General features: G+C 41.2%; 1 protein-coding gene across 2 annotated transcripts in view; it reads left to right on the top strand.

The window, feature by feature from the left end:
- The window catches only part of SH3KBP1 (SH3 domain containing kinase binding protein 1), a 299,175-nt gene that overhangs the window by 150,257 nt on the left and 128,590 nt on the right, over positions 1 to 20,328 (top strand). For both annotated transcript variants that reach the window (XM_031673286.2, XM_006212983.4), the window contains 2 exons: positions 521 to 624; positions 12,402 to 12,531. In XM_031673286.2, the coding sequence (XP_031529146.1) occupies positions 521 to 624; positions 12,402 to 12,531 (234 nt within the window). The remainder of the gene's footprint in view (positions 1 to 520; positions 625 to 12,401; positions 12,532 to 20,328) is intronic.

Genomic DNA, 20,328 nt, shown 5'->3' with positions numbered 1-20,328 from the left:
GAATCTAATCAGCCTTTGCTTATCAGCCTTGAGTTGCAGCATGTGAAAGGGTGATGATGAGTAAGAAAAAGGCCAGGATACTTTATCTTTTCTTTTGCACATTTGGGGAAAATTTCCTCTGCCTTGCTAGCATTTGAAGCAGACCATTCTTTTTACTCTCCCATATCACATCAGCTCTCATTCAAAATCACCAGCAGCAAATCCAAAGCCCTATCCACAGAAAACCGTTTAAGGCAACACTGTGCTCTCGCGCTTCAGGGGTGGGGTTTTGCCTTCTGCACCAACGGATCGGTTTCTCATATCCATGCCTTTCTGACCCAGCAGCTTTAAAAGACCGAGAAGCATTGCTCTGCTTTCTCCTGCCTCTCTCTCAGAGACCAGAGCTGCCATGCCTCTAGCTATGTCCCAGAGAGCATATTTGAGACAAGTCAGCTTAATTTGCCTGCATGCCTAGGACGCCTCTCTTTAAAATCTAATTTTGAGATGAGCTGTATCCAAATATTTCGCTTTTCCCATCCAGGTGAGCGACGGAGGCGCCGGTGCCAGGTGGCGTTCAGCTACCTACCCCAGAACGATGATGAGCTTGAGCTGAAAGTCGGCGACATCATAGAGGTGGTGGGAGAGGTATGTGGGCCAGGTGGGTGGGTGTGGTGGCCTCGCGTGGGCTGTCAGAACCCACCTGTGGCTGGTTGGCCAGGCTGTGGTGGGTGTTAGAACTCAAGAAACCTTAGACATCATCTAGCTAAGTCTCTTCTCAGGGAAATTTCCTCCAGAGAGGCACGCCACCAAGCCCGTTGAGAGCAGATGTGGGGCCATTTAAAGCTATTGTCTTTCCAACAGCATACTAGGTACCTCTGAAATTTCACACCTGAGGCCTCAGCTTTTCTCCTCTGCTTCAGTTGCTCATAGGCTCTGGGTATCCACAGTGACCCTGATCCATCTGCAGAGGACGGAGTCAGTATTCATCATGAGGAACACTGTGTATTCAGAGGGAAGGAAAAGAAGTGACATTTAGAGAAGACCTAGCATGTGACAGGCGTGACAAGATCCTTTACACATTGACCTATTGGCTCTTCATAACCACTTTATTTTGTAGATGAAGAGGCTCAAGAGAGCCAAGAAGAGGCAGGGCTGAGGGCCGAAGTCAGGTCTTATTCTTTCCACGGTGCTTCATTCCCTCCTTCCTGCTTGGTCCCGACTGCCCGGAGCCAGCCCTGCCGGTGAAGTGTCCCACTGGATGCTGGCACGGGCTTTTTGGGCTCCACCCCGTCAGGCCTGGGGGATCCTGGGCTTTAGACTTAGAATCCGAGCATTCATTCTGATTCAACACATATATCTGTGTATAGAAATACAGTTATCTGATTGCTTTGGTTTCCTGAATACCATTTGACCTTACAAAAACCCATGATTTACAAAAAAAAAGTAAGCTGGAAGTCAAGGAGGCAGTTAAGTGAACTGTGACATGGGTGGAAGTGGCAGGGCTGATGCTAGCAGCCAGAGTTCTTGACTCTCATATAAACGTAAAGTGAGCAGAGATCAAAGCTTTATTTAACTCATTAAGGAGGGCATCTGCAAGATGGTAAGGCTGGCTCCAAGAGAACTGTAGAAGAACCAAGTGTTTATAATGAATGAAGTAGAAAATGCTAAGTTAAATGCAAAACTACACTAGTATCCTATAAGGCAGCGAGACTGTAACCTTTGGGGTTACCTTTTCTAGGGGATAAATCACTCGCATCTCTGCTGGTCAAAGTTTATTTTCATCGTCATCTGACAGGAGTCACTTGCATCGCTTTTGGTTTTATACCAGTTAATATCTGCGCTAACAGAGTTGTAAACTATCCTCATAAATAATAACTAGTGTGTCAAGTAAAGACACACATCCCTAGAGAATCAGTTAATGGGGTTCCCAGCGTGGTACTGGGAGGACATGCCATAACCCCTTTGCCTATTCCCCAGTTCTGGATAATTCGTATTAGTATGGCATTATTTCATCATTTTGTATCCCTGGTGCCAAGAAGGGCACGTAGGAGACATTTGTAGAAAGTTGAATGAGTGAAAAACGAATGAACAACAGAATAGAATATTTATGCAATGGTAGAAGGACATATTTCTTAAGACCGAAACCATGGATGAAGTTCCAGAGTTAAAAATAAACAGTTGTGACTAATAATAAAAGAGAGCTAACGCTGGTTTGATTTGAAGTGAGTTTAGCTAAAGAAAAAGGACAACAAACAAGAAAAAATTTGCAATAAATTATGATGAAAAGTAATTATATATGTAAAATATGACAGTAGATTAGGAAGCTACTGTAATAACGGTAAGGATAGATAAATCTGCCATAAGCACTCATCCCACAAGGGGAAATAAAAATCTTAACCATTGAGAAAATGTTCTGCCCTGCCATTAAAAATAATCAACTTAAGACAATGATAAGCACCTCCTTTTGAAAATCCTAAGAAAATATTTAGTGGTAAGACTTGGCAGTGCTTAGAAGAACTGGTGACTTTGTATAGCTTTATGATCCTTGTATGAAGCTGTTTAGCAAGGTATATCAAGAACTATAAAAATCTTAATTAATACCCTTTGACTCAGTAATCTCACTGCTAGGAATTTATCCATGCAAAATAGCTAACAGAAAAAAGTATGTGAAACATGTTAATTGCAGCAATGCTTGTGATAGTGAAAAATCATCAAGAAAGAGAATAGTTATGTGAAGTAAGTTATATTATCCAGCTAGAAGATTGTGAAGTCATTAAGATGTAAACACAGAGGCTTTAAATCTGTATTTATTACTGTGCATTGTAATTATCTGTTGTATTCTACTAACCTGAGAGATTTTCCACAGCAGGGATCTGGTTTTTATCTATCTTTATATTCAAAGTACTTGGAATAATGCCTGAAACCTAATACGTACTTTAATAAATGCTTGCTGAATAAGTAAATGAATAAATGGAAGTATGAAAAAGGTTTTTTTTTCAAAGTAAATTAACAGATCAGAACCCAGAATTGCATACCCTAGGATATGGCAGTGTAAAATCTATCTCTTTTCACGTGATTAAAGTCTGAAAGGGAACAAGAATTGAAAATGGTTATGTCATAGAAGATGATTTTCCCTTTAATGTTGTTTGAAGAAATACGAATCAAGATCAGGAAAATTATTAGTAAATTTCTGGGAGATATTGCCTGCTCTCACCTGTTGGCTCCAGGGAAGCTGAGCGTGGGTCACTAAAGGAGAGGAGTGGTTGCAGGGCTGTTACGCTCCGGCCCCAGCCTCCTTCCACCCCTGCCCGTGCAGGGCAGGGCTCCGCTTCATCGGGGCTTGCCCCAGGTAGGAAAAAGGAAAACTCACCGTGAAGCCTGTGCTATTTATGTAAAACAAAGCCTAACGGTTAACCTTTTAATCCATCTTTTAAAAATTATATCATCAAAAATTTATTTTCCTGTTGTTCCAATTTACTTGTAATAGGTCAGATCCTGGGCCATTGTCACTGTACAATATAAAAATCTGTCCTTTTCTTTTATAATGGATGTTGAATAAATGCCAGTGGGTAGCTATTGTCTAATTCCACTGAAGACTAAAAACAAAATAAATATCCCGAATAAACAAAAACCCTTAAATCACAGGGACAGGTTGAGATGAGACCATAATAATAGCTTTGCAATACTATAGAATCAATCTATTGGTTAATAAAAATATAACACTGTATTATGTGTGTGTGTGTATATATAATATGTTATATTTTGATTGATTGATTGATTAGTAGATTAATTCTATAGTATTACAAAGCTATACACATACAAATGCCTGTACTCCACCCTACCCCCCAAGAGATAACTCTTAGGAGGATTTTGAATGTATGGACTGGCTTTTAGAAACAGTTGAATCAAGTAGAGACTCCTAAAAACTGATATATGTGTATCTTAACATGTAATCTTAGCTTAAAATATAAAAATGTATATTCATTTGCCATTTGTCCACACAGCCTCATAGGGTCAAGGCATTTTCCTTAACTATGGGTTTGCTGGTTTGAGTTCCATCCTCCCCAAGTCCAAAATGCATTCTTTCTGATTCCCATCGGTTTCTTTAAAGTGGATTGATAACAGGGTAAGTGAAGCAAGTGGAGTTAATAATTCTTCTAAAATGCTACAGTCCCTCACCCCCAATCTCTTTTAGTTGGTTGTCTTGTCTATACCTCATTTAGCACTGTTTTTTTTTTAAACCTTCAAATTGTTACCATATCCCTTCTCACCACTAATGCATCCTCTTCAACCTTATATCTTTTTGTGCTATTTAACGAACTTGTGTGCTCACAGTAAGGGCAACAAGCCAAAGCAGGTTTGTGTGGACATGGCCTTGGCCCTTGGTAGGGCGAACAGCTCTTCTGGCAGAAGTCACAACTTCACGCACTCAGCTTGGATGGGCCTGTGCAGCATGGCTTAGAGGAGAAATGGGGAGTGTGGGGTGGTCTCCATTTGGTGAGTGAGTTGGTAAAGTGAAGGTTGCTCTAGAAAGTGCTTACCGTGCTTCTGCCTCCTGGCTGGGGGGTGGGGGCGTGGTCTGCTGTGAGAGGGAAGAAAGTCATTGTGATATTAATGGAACTAGGCTGCCAATTCAAAAAGAAAGCTAGCAGGCTGAATCCCTGGGAGGTATTTTTTAAGAAATCATGTAATTACATACTTGTGACATTTTTGTCCAGAGTGGGGAGGACTGATCATTACAGGCGAAGATCTGATAGAAAGAACAGAGATGGCCTGTGGACAGGGTTACCAGGGGAAATGGCATTTGAGGGCCTCTGAAGTTTTGAAATTGGCTTGTTTTTTGGTGTTTGGTTCTTGTTGTTTTTTTTTTTTTCAAAGTGCTTTGAAACCTCTTTGTTTTCCTGTCTATGTTATCTGGAGCCTGGGAAAGGAGCCACACTTCTTATGTTGGATGAGCTTGGTCTCATCTGGTCTCTCCTAGTGGTGACCCAAGGGATGTTCAGAGATTCTGGCTATTATTTGTTCTTTGTGATTAGCTTTTTGGTTTCCCTGTGGTCCCCCAGTCATGCTGGCTAGACACTGCTGGCTGCAGTTTCTGACTTAGAGCTTAACTTGGTCTTGTCGTTTGCAAAGAAGGTTACTTGCATTTCCCAGAAATGTAGGCATCTTACTTCTTGTGTCCATGGAAGGAGATTTGGTTCTCTCAGCTAGAGATAAAGAGGTCCTTGAAATTCTTCAAAACTGTAACTCAATCAGACAACCTTTATGGGTGTGGATGGGCAGTTGTCCTCATTTCGTTTTTGGTGTAAGAATTCTAAGGACTTGCACGTGAAAAAAGATGCCTTTTGTTTTATGCTTGCCCATGAGAAGTCAAGTTCCTTTAAAAGGTGACTGATTAATAGGTGATCAAAGCATACTTAAATTCTTAACCCATTAAGGTGCCCTTTGCTTTAGAAGAACTTGTATCCCTTTTCCAAAAAAGATAACATTAATGTAAAATTTTGTTTATTGGAATTTAATCATCTAAAGAGCCCAAGCTGCTCTACGGTTATTTCTCCAAATAACTTCGGGGTGTACGTCTCTGATTTCCTAGTGCACAGAGATGGTAGAGCAGTCATTTTAAGGAGGAGGGAAGGGTATAGCTCAGTGGTAAGAGTACGTGCTTAGCATGTGTGAGGTCCTGAGTTCAATCCCTAGTACCTCCATTAAAAAGGGTACTAGAGGGGAGCCTTGTTTAGAAGAAATGGTGATTAAGTTAAAATCAACAGCATACAAAACAGGCTACAGCCATATAAAAGTAACATCTTTGCAAGTTTAAATGTATTTATAATAGATTGTCATAGGTATGGGATTTATCAAATATTTGAGTGCTCACTTGGTGAAAGAAACTGTGTTTTTAGAGATCTAAAGATTTATTGAACGGAACTCTGCTTTGAAACATGTTTGGGAGGGTAAGATAAACTCAGCTAAGAAGGTAACTAATAACCCAAGATTTAAGTGGAAAATAATGATATTGACATATGAGAGAGGAATTTAAAAACAAAGGTACTCGGTGAGAGGGACGATGATGCTGCCTAGAATAGGTGACATTTCAACTGGATGTGTGGAAGATAAGAATAGATTAATTCAGCAAGGACAGTTTGTATTGTGTAAGGTGCAGGGCTAGTCTTGAGGATGGAGGACAGGATGTTAGTACAGCTTTGCTCTGAAGTTGAAGATGATCCGTGAGGCTTGGGGAGCGGGTGTGGAGTGCAGGAAGCAGGAGCTGGCAGATGCAATCACATGGGGTTGAGATAAAAAGTTATATTGCTGTCCATGCTGAACTTTTAAAGAAACACCCATTCAAAGTTTCCTCACATATAGCTTTTCTAAGGTTAATGCATCCCCATAGACAAGTTGTTCATCTGGAAATAGTAACAGAATAAAACTTCAGGATCTTGATTCATCAGAAAGGTTATCTTTCTGACTTGGTTTATTATTTGTTCATATTTGCAAGTTGGAATGATAGTAAGAACTTAGCCTAGAGTCATTTAGGAATCTGGGGACCGGTAGACTAGCCTGGAGCTATTTTGAAGGACAAGACTTTCCGGGATTGCTAATGGATGTCTGTAAGAGCCCCACCAGGAACCCTTTCTCCTGTCAGGAAAATCACAGATGCTGCTCTGTCTCACTGGACAGAGTTTGCTTAAGTCTTAAATAGAAATCGTGTATATTTTCTTAAATCATTTCCCTTTGAGTTACCCTGCAGATTTCTCTTCTGAGGGACACCTCTCCTATGGAATAGCCTTATTCTCAGAAGAACAAAGGGAGGGAATGAAAATCAACTTCCTATATGTATGGAATGTTCTGGCCCTGTCCGAAAGAGGTAATCAGACAGTACATAGGAATTGGAGGGAAAGATGGGCTCAGGCATTTAGGACCTAGATAACACTTGTTTATATTTGGTACAACCAGCTTTCCATGTCCCCAAATCAACTGGGATGGTTCTTTAAAGCAACTAAAATGGAAAATAGTGTAAGTGCTTATGCCGTCAGGAAGTGGTTCCCTTAAAAATATTTTTTCCAGTAATTCCACTAATAGAAAAAGATGTTTTTCCAAAAGCAATCTGTATTTTTTTCAGCAATATTCAAAAGGTAAAACTATGTCTTAGCACATTTACATGAAGTTCTAGAAAAGGCAAAACCAATCATAGGCGATAGAAATCAGATTGGTGGTTGCTTGGAGGTAGAGTGACTGGGAAGTCACACAGGAGAATCCACTGGAGTGATGGAAATGCTCTGTACAATGACAGAAGTGTGGGTTACGTGGGTGTATGCATTTGTCGAAATGATTTGACTTGTACCATTAAGATCTGTACACTTAAATGAATTATATCTCAATTTTTAAACCCTTTTAAGAACTATCTTAATATTTTTCTAGTTTTTAAAAATTTTCCAAAATGCTTTCCCCTAGGTAGGGGAAAGCACTCATACTGAAATTCTCATTTAACTATTTCTGAATACATTTTTAAAATTGAGAGATAATTGACGTATAACATTGTATTAGTTTTAGGTGTGCAAGAAAATGATTTAATATATGTGTATATTGCAGGATGATTACTGCAGTGAGTTTAGTTAACATCCGTCACTGCACATAGTTACAATTTTTTTTTCTTGTGATGAAAACGTTGAAGGTCTGCTCTCAGCAACTTTCTAATATACAATATAGTCTTGGTAACTATAGCCACTATGCTGTATGTTACATCCCCAGGATTTATTTATCTTATAACTGGAAATTTGTGCCTTTGGACCCCCTTCACCTATTTTGCTTCTCTTCCCTACCCCCTGCCTTTGCCAACCACCAGTATGTTCTCTGTATCTATGAGTCTCTGTCTATGAGTTCGTTGTGTTTTTTTAAGATACCATATGTAAGTGAGATCATACAATATTTGTCTTTCTCTGACTTATTTCAGTTAGCATAATGCCTTCAAGGAACTAGAAAAAGAATAAACTAAGCCCAAAGTTAGTAGAAGGAAGGAAATAACAATGATCAGCAGAAATAAATGAAATAGAGACTAAAAAAGACAATAGCAAAGATCAGTGAAAGTAAGAACTGGTTTTTTGAAAAGATAAATAAAATTGGCTAGTTTTTAGCTAGACTCACCCAGAAAAAAAGGAAGGGAACCCAAATAAATCAGAAATGATTTATTTCAGATACAACTGATATCACAGCAATACAGGTGATTGTAAGAGACTTATCATGAACAATTATCTACCAACAAATTGGCCAGCCTAGAAGAAACGGATGAATTCCCAGAAGCATATAACCTACCAAGTATGAATACATTTTGAGGGAACTTTTAGTCATGTAGAGATGTGGGCCTTTCCTTAAAGTTTGATTTGTCCATTTCTCTTTCTGGAAAGAATGCTAAAACAGCTCTTGGAGCAGTGACGCTGACTCTGTTTGCCCATGTGCCTCTCCCTCTCCCATGCGCTGGTCACACCTGCCTCTCCAACGTGCTTCTGCCTGAGGTTAGGTAACAAAAGGTAGTTGGATGTAAAAAGCTATTGCAGCCCTTAAATGGAGTTTTCTGTCTCGCTACTCATACCCTGAAGTAGACTTTAGACTTGGTGAGTCTGTAGTTCCCTTTCTTGGTACAGTTGGCGGGTGAAACTTCAACAATGGTAAGTAGGCCCTACAGGCATATCTCAGAGATACTGGGTTGGGTTCTAGACCACTGAAATAAAGTGGATATCACAATAAAGTGAGTCACACGCATCTGGGGGTTTCCCAGTGCATATAAAAGTTATGTTTACACTAAAAATGCAATACCTGTGAAATGCAATGAAGCAAAGTGTGATAAAACAGCTGTGCCTGTTTTCTAAACATCTTGGCATCCCAGACAGCACAGTCATCTTTGTATTCCCAGGCATCCTCTTCAGTGCCTTACAATTGTAGGCAATGTGTGTAAGATCGGGTGGAGGTGGAGAGACTGAAATTCACCGAGCTGCTTTCCCAACTTACAACAGGGCTAAAAGCTAGAAACTACCTCTTTGAGCCCTGAACCCAGTTAGATGCTGGTGATTGTGAAGACTTGGGAATTGCAGGACACACAGACACAAACTGTTTTAAGTGGTTTCACTGTGCCTTTCTCAAACACTCCCATGTGAATCTGCCCTGGTCCCAGCTCTGTTCTCTCTGGGGACATAGCCACGGGCTCCAGAGCTGGCTGAGTTGGTCACGGAGGTACACAGGGGGTTTGTTCTCAGCCTAGAGCCAAGGCCTACAGAAGATGAGTGTGTGTTGGCTGGGAGAAGGTAGGTGTCTGTCCCATTTTATTACTTCTCTAGGAGCAGAAATTATAAGCCCTTAGTAACATCCATAGCCCTCATTTTACTGCAAAGGGACACATTCCTTTTTCTCTGTAAATATAGAAACATGGACATAAGCATCTCAATTTCTAAGCAGGGGGTAGGCAGGCTCTGTACGTTCCTCTCTTGTTGTAGAAGCTTCTCAAGGGTGAAGTTTGTTCACCAGTGAATCTGTCCCGAGGTCCTCAGGCAATGCAGGATAGGTTCTGCGTAAATATGGGTGGAATTGGGAGGGGCACACCGACCTGGGTGTGGCGCTACCTAACTAAGAACAGTGGCAAATATAGTCAGGCTCTTCTGGTCCCTTTTGCTTCTCACAGGAAGGAAAATTCCTTTTGTGCGGGAATCAGGGCTTCATTGGCCCCCATGGAGGATTTCCCCCAATTGATTTCCCTGCCGTTCATGCATGCATCCATCCATCCATCCATCCATCCATTCATCCATCTATCCATTCATGAATGAATGTAGTCACTATGGGCTTCAGTGTTCTTATCTTTATGCAGGAAGTTGAACTAGAATATTGCTGAAGAGTGGTAGTGTGAGGGTAAGGATCATTTTTCCCCTATCTGCAGCCTGAATCTCGCAACCAAAGCAGCAGGCTATAGGAAGAAATAGTGCTGAACAGCTCTTGCTGCTCCTGGGGACAGACCCCCACCCCCTCCGTGGCGCCTGTAATGGGAATTGTACCCCCCAGGCGATGAGCAGTAGTTTGATTGTCTGCTCTTCCGCCCACTGTGAGGCTAATGATAGATGTCTGCCGTTTCCCGTTGGCCACTCCTCTCGGACTGTGCTGTGACAGTGATGCGGGCATCTGGGGGTGTGGTGAGGTGCAGACACCCCTGTTTTCCCAGCAGGCAACCTGCCGATCCCACACATCAGGAGCACTTCCCTCAGGGATCTTGGGCTGGAGCTACTTATTACTGGGAGCAGAAAGATTTTAGATACTGTCGAACTGAATCAAATGGATTTGGCCCAGCTGTCGTGCGTTGTCAGGGATTACACCAGGGACTGCTCATTTGTGGTACATGCCCTTGGTCTTTCCCTTCTGCCCTGTGATTTCTGGGAGGGGGAAAGTCATCTTATGGTTCCTTACTCAGAACAAGCACAAAGGACCCCATGCTACAAATCCGGTGACTATTTATATTCAGGCTTATGGCGAAGCTTCCTAACCATAATCCTGTAAAAAGCTTCTTGAAAGAATAATACATGTCTATTGAGTTGGCATAGAAACGTGGAATGATTTCAACTGAAATGCTGTTAAATGGTACTATTTGATATCGAATACTCATAGGGTCAGTCACGTATGGGTGCCGTTGTCTGGATTCTTTCCCGAAGATTCAGTTATCACGCAGATATAATGGCCACTCTACGAGTCTGTATCCCATGAGCTCCCTAACACGTGCTCTATTGGCGTCCCCCGAATGTCTCACACACACCCTCCCCTACTTACACCTGTCATTTCTGCTCTACAAGGCCAATCTTAACTTTAATTCCTTTTTTCTCCAAACCTTCCTTTAGCATCCCAGATCTTGGCAAGCTTAACTTTGTGTAACAAGTTTGGTTTGTGCTAAGTCATGGCGTTTTCTTGTCTGTATACCTTGCATTACTAGATTTTGGTCACGCCCATCCTCTACCATCTTTAAACCATGTGCCCTTTCTACCTTGGTAGATTGTCAACTTCCTGAGGGGAAAAAAGAGCATGCCCTGTACAGTCCTGTGTCCCTAGCCCTAGTACAGAATCATAATGCATCTATTTCTAACACTGATCGAGTATGTTAATTATCCCATTGTACAGATAGGAAAACCAGGGGTCAGTTTAGTAGGCAATTTGAAGAGTCACACATCTGCTAAGTTTCGGGATGGGATTTGAACAGGACTTTTAACTCTAATTTTCTTTTTTTGTTTTAATTATTTAAGATTTTAAATTGTATTTATTGACTTGAGAAGGTAATAATACACATGGTAAAAAAAAAAAATTCCGAAGATTCTAGATTTCTTTCTGTTATACCATACCATACGGGACACTGAATACTTCCCTGTTCTCAAAATTCCCTGTTATTTTCCCCTAAGAAGTCAGTTCCTATTCTGACTTCTGTTATTCTGTTAGTGGCTCCATCACAAAATCTTGGGATGACTTATTTTTCCATTCGTCTCAGCTAATTGGTTGTTAAAGACCAGCTTATACCTCACAGGTCCTCCAATCTGTACCTGCCTTGTTCATTCTCACCCCTTCCCCAAATCCAGCCTTCACTCCCCCACCCAGATGACTGCCGTCTGGCTGCCCTTCCAACCTCCCTTCATCCCATATTAGTTCATCTCAGGGTAATCTAGAACCTTCCAGAAACCTGCAGGGAGTCCTTCTGCCTTCTGATTGAGTTCGTATTCTCCACAGATTCTTAACTACTTTTGTTAGGCTGTCTAGCTCATTTTGGTAGACAGGGAAAGCCATTCTCAGTTTTTAAATAATGGTTTATATGCATGAAATAAAACATACAAGATTACAAAGGGAACCATTTATATTGAAGTAGCTATCAAGCTATTTTAAAAGCAAATTTTGATATACTAATTTATGTGTACTTCTTTATTATAAATAATAAATAATTCCTTATTAATATATCAAATAACAAGGTCTCCTAGTAGATGTAATAACTGTCACCACTTCAAAGTAGCATTGAGTGCAAACAATATTTTGAAATACCCACAGCATCTATGATGTGATATGAAAATATGATTTGTTTAGTGTCAAGTCGCAAGACCTACTATTACTATGGTATGTTACCTATATTCTTAATCAAAGGAAATGGCAAATTTCAGTTGGAGGTTAGTGGAAATTAAGTGTTAATTCTTTTCCCCTTGTTTTTATGGTCCCCAGGTTAAATCCCATTTCCTTAGTCTGAATCTCAAGATTCTATGAGGTCTGCTTTCTCATTCCCTGTTAACTTGTAAACTTTGGGTCCTACGGCTCTTCCCGCGTGGACTTTGCCCTCTGCACTGTACAGATGGGAGAGCAAACTGGGAAGCAACACGTCTGATCTGAACCCTGCCTCTGTTCTTCTCTTTGCATCTGCGCAGGTAGAAGAAGGATGGTGGGAAGGTGTTCTCAATGGAAAGACTGGAATGTTTCCTTCCAACTTCATCAAGGAGCTGTCGGGGGAGTCGGATGACCTCGGCATTTCCCAGGACGAGCAGCTCTCCAAGTCAAGTAAGGAAGTCCTCCCACCATGCAGGAGAAGGGTGGGGGCAACCATGGGTGCTGCTCCAGCCTCCCCTCTGTTCCACTGCCTGTGCTGTGACAGAAGCTCATGAGTATTTTCTTGGTTTATGCTGCCTTAACCCACCGTGGTTTAGTAGGGTTATATCCTTGTAGCGGTGTGACGTGCACGCCTTTACGTGCACACAGACGCACACTGTGAACATCTTCAGATAGCTCAGCCTTCACGCCGTGCTAGTGCTCCCCCGAGGTGGCCCATATTGCTGTGCTGCCATATACTTCTCCAGTGTCACTCACTGCAAGTTAATCATTATTTCTAAAATGAATCAAATGAGATTGTTAATATTTCTCAGCACCTCTTGAGGAACTTGGAGAAATGCCGTGTGTGCGCACATGCACGCACGCACGCACACACGCACGCACACATCATCAGTGGCGAGAAGTGCGATGTTCAACTAGTGGGTGCCAGCTCCCTTTAAAGTTTGCCAAGCCAGCTGAGAGTCCAGCCCCACCTCGGTGAGCATGAGTGTCCTTCTGCGATGGTGAGAACGAACTCCAGGTCTTTCTCTCTCCAGGGCCAGAAGCTCTCCTCCCTCCAGCTTCTCTGCTGCCCTTTCCAGCTCATGGAGCCAAAGGTCAGGACCGGGAAGCTCTATTCTCCCAGTCGCTAACCCAACTTCCTACGTGGGCGTCTGTGTATCTCTTGTGCCGTCTTGAGCCAAGGTCATGAGTGTGAATGTCGTAGAGGCTCGACTGTGTCATAGCGGGTCAGCACTCCCTGGGGCCGCAGACTTTCCTTCCTAACAAGAGGAGGACAGTTTAGTCCTGTCAAAATAATTCTTAAACAGCTTTCTTTTCCATTTGGAAAAATCTAACTTGAGTGGGATCTTCAAGTTAGTTGTGTGTCTTGTATTTAACCAGTAGCATGATTGGGCAGATTCCCAGTTTGGAGGTAAAGCTGTTTCTGGAATAGTGCTCAGGCGACCTCCTTCACTCGGTGTCTCAGCAGCACTGGCCGGTTGGCTCAGTGGCTTCAGCTACCTCGTTTCCCTCTGTTTCCAAAGTCTGGGATCCCCAACCCCTGAAGCCCATTCCATTCGGGGTCTGTGGTGGGAAGGACAGGAGATGATTTTGGAACAAATGAAGCGTCTCGAAGTGCCTTCTGCCTTCTCTGGTTTGGGGCAAGGAGATTTCTCTGCCAGTATGGCCAGCTAATGACTATGGCCAGGGGGGCAGAAATTGTCCTTGACTCCGTGATAGTGGGAGTGGCAGTAGCTTCCAAATTGCACATTAGAATTCCAACTGCCCTGCTGTGTACTTTTATACACTGTACCTGGGAATTGTGTCCTATAATAGCAATGCTGTATCTCAGGGATATAGTGGATTAAATGGAATTTCTGGGAGGGAGGACCACATTGGGTCATTATACCATTATTTCTGTGGATAAGTGCGTTATGAGTTCCAAGAATAATGTATATAAACCACCTCACCCATAAAAGGCCCTCTGTAAATGGTCACTTTCATTGTTAATCATGATAAAGTCTTCGAAGACAGCCACTTAGTATGTTGAAATTGTTTGAGTACTGATTGGTACTAGGCTGACTGAAGCATTGTCTCTGCATTTGGAAATTACTTTGGGTTTCTTCTACTGATGGAGAAAAGGAGATCTGGGGAGGTACTGGACAACATCTTTGGGAGAACCTCGACCTCTTGGTGTCCTGCCACGTTGGGTATACTCTCAGAGATGGAGCTCGGAGCAGTAATGCCTCTTGTACTTTTGGGGCTGTTGAAATAAACTGTCCCCTCTCACTCCAGGCCATTGATGTGGACATTGACCCTGCCTGACCCTTGCCTGACCCTGAGCTCAAAGCACATGGTGCTGGAATTTCTGGGGCAAGATGTTAGGAGGCTGAGTGGAATGGTCTCCACAATCACTTAGCCTTCTGTCACATGCCCGGAAGGGGCTGTTTCTCTTCTAGAGACTGCCCTCCCCCACACTCATTCAATTAAAAGCCTGTCATTTCAGGACTAGGAGAGTCCTTGCAGTCATTGCAGCAGCCATGTTTATTTCTCACAGGATCCCTCCCTTTTGGGGGTTTTGAAGTCCCTGAGATGCATGGTCTCTTAACAAAGATGGATGCTTGCAAAAGAACTACATGGCTTTTGTAATCTTTTTGTATGTGCAGTTAAGGAGAGGAGGGCCCATCTATCCATCTCTCCATCTGTCTGTCCATATCCATCCATCCATCTATCCATCCATCCTTCTTTCCTTTCTCCTTTCCTCCTTTTCTTCTATTCTTCATTCATTCAACCTTTATTTAGCCCTTCTTGTTACTAGGACTCTGTACAAGACATTGGGGTTCTACAGAGACAAATCAGCGAAGGTCCCTGTCTTCAGTCAGCTTGCTTTACGGAAATGGGGTGCACAGATTCGTAGGAGTTTGGGAAAGTGCCCCAGGTGCTCTGCTAGCTGGGTACCTGAGGAACAGTGGGATACAAAGGCGGAGAGAGGCCAGTCCCATGGAGATGTCGGGACAACAGTGGTCACAAAGGGCTTCAGAGGAAAGCAGATGTGGTTATAATGTCCCTGTGGCTTGCTAAATTGAAATAATCCCCTGAAAGAGAGAGAAATACCATCTCTTAGTGTTCTGATGGGCTGTTCAGTAGCTGTTTAACTCTGATGGTAAAATATATATAATTAGATCAGATCACATGCAGAAATTACACATACTGGTAGGATTTACCTAAGTGGAGCCTTTGGTTTTAGACTAAATCTGCTTATTCCCTATCCCTCAGAGAATGGGGTTAGTAGTTTCAAGATGTTTTACAAAAGAAACACCTTTTTGTTTTGAAATAATTATAGGGTCACAGAAAGTTACCAAAAAAAAAAAAATACTGTACAGGGAGGCCCTGTGAATCCTTCATGCAGTTTCCCCTGGGGATAACATCTTGTCTAACTACAGTAAATGCGCATTTCCTTTTATCATCGAACTGAGAAAGACAAAAGTAGTTAATGCACAGAAGATATCTAGCTCTTTACTGTTGTATGAGCTGAACTGTAGTTAATAAAGGCCTTTGTTATAACAGCCCACTAACTACCCTTCATAAATTACAGTTAGTTTTCAAAGAGATTGCTTAATACACAGCTGTGGGAGTAAGTCTCACTCCTAATACTTCCTATTTGCACCATTTTGGTAATTTTTAGAGATCCTAGTGACATCATATAAAAATCCTCTCAACTTAGCTGCTAGAAGATATTATAGGAGGTTTTTCTTTTTTTAGGACAGATAAAACCTGTACCCTGGTACACATGAAGAAAACTTTATTTACAGTGTAACCTTATACGTTTCTTTGTTACACACATGTAATACATACCCCTGTGTGTGCACACTTATTTGATATTTGTACTCTTCACATTTCTACTTCCAGAAACTCTTTGAGGATAGTTATTCAGTTGAGTTTTGTCAAATAAGGGATGAGTGCAATTGAAGAAACAATGCATTATATTTATAAGGAAGTGTGCCGAGACAGCTTGACACATGGTAGGTGTTCACTAAATGCTTGCTGAATCCTTTCTTACTCTGAGGAGGCGTTTTTAGCTTTGAATGACAGGTGCAAATTGCTTGAACTGGCTTTTCTTTTACCCTAACGTATTTTTATATATGGTGGTTGGTTATGAAAAGCACTAAACTTTAGATCTTTGTTCAGGGTAAGCTAATCTATTAAGGAAAGAGTTACAGCAAATGTATTGGTTGCTATGTTGATTTAAACATTTTATCTCAGTTCATTGTTAGATAGTAGCAAGAACTTTTTGCTGTATATTTAAATTTGAAAGCATCTTTATTTTTCATATAATTTATGAAACCTTAAAGGTGCTTTTTCAGAAAGCCTTTTATAAACTTTTTATTATAAAAATTTTCTAACATACACAAGTCAACAGAATAGTCTGATGAGACCCTGTGTACCCATCACCCAGCTTCAGCAATTAGCAGCCTATGGCCAGTTCGTTGTAATTATACCACTGTACAGTTCTCCACCATGTTATTTTGAAGCAAACCCCAGATATCATATAATTTGATCCACAAATGTTTCAGTATGTGTCAATAAAATGGTACCTTAAATACTGTTATCACTCCTAGTAATAATAATAATAATAATAATAATAGCAGTTCCTCAGAGTAATTAACTATATGGCCAGTGTTCACTTTCCACTAATAGTCTTCTACTTCTTTTTTTTTAATACAATTTGTTAGTCTCAATCTGCATCCAAAGAAAGTCCATGCATTTTAGTTTGGTTGACATGTCTCAACTCTCTGACTCTGTAGATTCTTCCTCCATATCTCCTTTTCCCCTTGCTACTTTTTACTGAAGAAATTGAGGTCTTTTGTCCATTAGTTTCCCACAGTCTGCCTTTGGCTCATTTCATCTCTGCCATGCCATTTACTCTCTATTCCTATAAATTGATAATTATATCTAAGGCCTTGATTAAATTCAGGTTTGAGAGATATATTTGGTGAGGGGACAAATCTGCTTCATAGGTGGTGATGGATAGTCTGTCTGGAAGCTCATAATGTCTGGCTGTCTTCCTTTTTGAGTATCAGCAGCCACTGATGATTATTACGCAGATGTATTCACTCAGGGGTTGCTAAATGGTACCAATAAGGAATTAAAAAAAAAAAGAATGAAATGGGCTCTCAGGTAACAGATCAAGAGTGAAAACAAGTATTGAGTAAATTAGGTAAAAACAAACCCTTGGATGTTTTGTTCTTAGATTATAAAATAATTGTTTTAAAATTAAAAAATATTTTAAAAAAAACATTATTTAGCTACAGAAACATTTTAAGTTCTCTCCCATAATTTTCAGAGGGAGGAAGTTTGCATTTTCTTTCTATAACCATTAATAACCATGAGATTTCAGTTTGAATTGACTTTCTTATTTTCTTAATTCCTTATTTTTGAATTTTTGGTTCAGATTCTTTAGTGACTTGTCAAGGGAAGACAAAGATGGAGATGGCCTTTTAAAACTGAGGGCAAACCAATCCCATGATACAGAAATGTTGTATTTCATTAGCTGTAGGAAGTGAATTACTTAGTGCCCCGTACCTATAAGAACTAAAGCCAGGCTGACAACGCCCCACACTTTGATGTCTCTATACTTTTTTCTTTTTAGTATTAGCTTTGTGTATGATGTTCTGTTGGCAGGAAAGAGCAATTATAAAAGTGAAGAAATAGAATTTCAGGCAAATTAGATGCTAGCATAAGCATATGATTTTTTGTTGAAATTTTAAAATTCTTCCCTTTTACAGCATTTGCTGCCTTTAAGTACTAATATTTAATAGTGATGGTAGAGTATTTCCCCCATGAAATAAACAGCGTTCATATTCATGAACTTTCCAATTGCCCATCTCTTTTGCTCTTTAGATACAGTGAGTGTGTCCTCACTCGCCCCCAGCCCAGGCTCCATTTCCCATCACCTTGCTGCCAGTGGACAGGGGACTTTACAGAAATGCTTAGCCACTCAGAGACATCAGGGCCATGTCTACTTCGTGATACTCAGACCTGGTCCTGGGGAAGAACATAAGGAGGTTCTGTTGTACTTGGAGAAACTTTATTGAAATACTGATTTCTTTTTCTTACACTTACTTTTTCTGACACCAAAAGGGCTGCTGCCATCCAGTCCTGGTGGGGAACTGGCTCAGCAAACAGCTGCATTCCGTAGGAGTAATGTTACCTTCATGATGGAACTTAAGCAGAATAAAAATTTGCCCGAATAAAAACTAGCAGCTGTTACTTGCTCCACGGTGTCATCAAAGTCCTCAAGAGCTACGAGCCTAACAAGAACATTGGGAACACTTGTTTCTTTAGATTATTCTTATGTAGTCAGTGATTTGAACGTCTTAAGTTTTTGCTTTAATTGGACAGAACACATCTGTCAAAAAGGGCAGATTTCAAAACAACGGTGTTACCCTATGTCTGTAGGACACAGAAATTAGAAATACCTGATTCCATTTAATTTGTTGACCTCATCATTTCCAATTCTTTTCAGTGTATTTTCATTCCAAGTCTTTTCCAATATATTAGGGGTGCCGTGACCCAGAAAATGGACATGATGGTTCCTATGGGATTTCCCATTTTCCCAAAGAGTTTCTCTAAAAAGTGAAGCAGTTTGCTTGCTCTCTCTCTCTCTCTCTCTCACTTCCACTCTCTGCCTCTCTGTAAGTATAACCTACCTTTTCATCCCTCAGACTTGTTATGAGGGAGCTATCTGACTGGCCTCCAGTTTGATACTTAGCTCACAAGCCACAACAGAGACTGTTTCTTGGATAATTTAGAGGAATGCATATACTAGTTGAGTTTGTCTTTATCACACCGTTTTACCTGCTGATGGTACTCTCTGTAGGGTGTGTGTGTGTGTGTGTATGTGTGTGTGTACATGTGCACACTCAAACTGGGGCAGACTGTCTGTATTCTGTGTACTTACTCATGGTTCCAGAGAGATTTGGGCTTTGGCCATGTGTGCAGTCTTTATGCTATTAATAACCTCTACTTGTAACAACAAAAAAGAAGCTAATTTGACATTTGACACTGGTGAGTCCTATGTCCTCATGCTTAAGTACAAGTCTCATGACTGATAGGACAAAACCTCAATTAAGACGTTTCAAGAAATAGGGTTTTCTGGTGTCCTTGGGGCTAAGGAGAAAACCCCTTACATCAACGTGGAAGCCACGACTGGTTTCAAACCTTATTGATAAAAACCCCCCTCTAAAATATTAGTATATTTTCTTGCTTAAAATATACTAAAATGTACTGAGGATGATAAAATGTTTGAAAAAGAATTTTGTGCCTTGTTTAGACTCTTGGGGTCATGAATACCAGTTTGTATCATACAGGGCTCTAAGGGTAGAAGACAAAGGATAGTGGGTGGAAATTTATAGTATGTTTGGGTCACACTCTCCAAAGAGAAGATTGCCTTAACTGAGGAATCTGATTGATTGGAGTTCCTCTGGTTAATTGAGGTTTTCCTATTCTCGAGTTATAACGTTGAAATGGCTTCCAGGTTTAAATTGGACACAATCTACATGCTGGTCATTTGCAGAGGCGAGCCCCAATTCCAGGGCTCATTGCCATCACAGTTGCATGGGGACTTTGGGCTCGTTCTGTAACATTCTTAAATTCTGCCTAATGGTCTCTAATTAATTTTGCGGATGAAGCTCTTACAGTGGATTCATTGAAGGCAAGTTCAGTTAAAGACTCTCCCTCTTCCTTCTTTTGCCATCATTTGCTCTCCCTCCCCCCTCTCTTGTTTTTCTCTCCCCTTCTCTTCTCTCATTCACTGTCAGGAAAGACTACCTTTGAAGGGACAATTCTGTACCGAGCTGCACCGGGAAAGACGGAGGGCCACAGACGCTATTACAGTGAGTGACCTTTAACAGCAGGAGGCAATTGTAAAGATAAGATCTGGGTACTTGTGGTTTTTGATGCAGCTGCACTTTCCCGAGCTGCTCATGCTTCTGCCAAGTGTCTGTGTGAATTTCTGATCCAAGGACATGGACTTATTTGCCTGAGATAAGTGCCGTCTCCTTGGTGTGTGCTGCAGAAGCATTCCCATCACCAGCCCCCGGCGCTGTCTTGTTTGCTTTGTGCCTCTATCATGTGTGTGACATGCGTGCATGAACCATGCGTGCAGAGAAGGGCTCAGTAACATTTGTCATGGCATATGTATTCGTACCAGTATCTCTGGGCTTCTGGGGTGGTGTAAGATGGCTTCCCGTGGAGATGTCACCCTCT

The sequence above is a fragment of the Vicugna pacos genome, chromosome X, assembly GCF_048564905.1.
Source record: "Vicugna pacos chromosome X, VicPac4, whole genome shotgun sequence".
NCBI lineage: Eukaryota > Metazoa > Chordata > Mammalia > Artiodactyla > Camelidae > Vicugna > Vicugna pacos.
The sequence above is the reverse complement of the archived record's forward strand: the minus strand, read 5'-3'. Positions and strand labels throughout refer to the sequence as shown.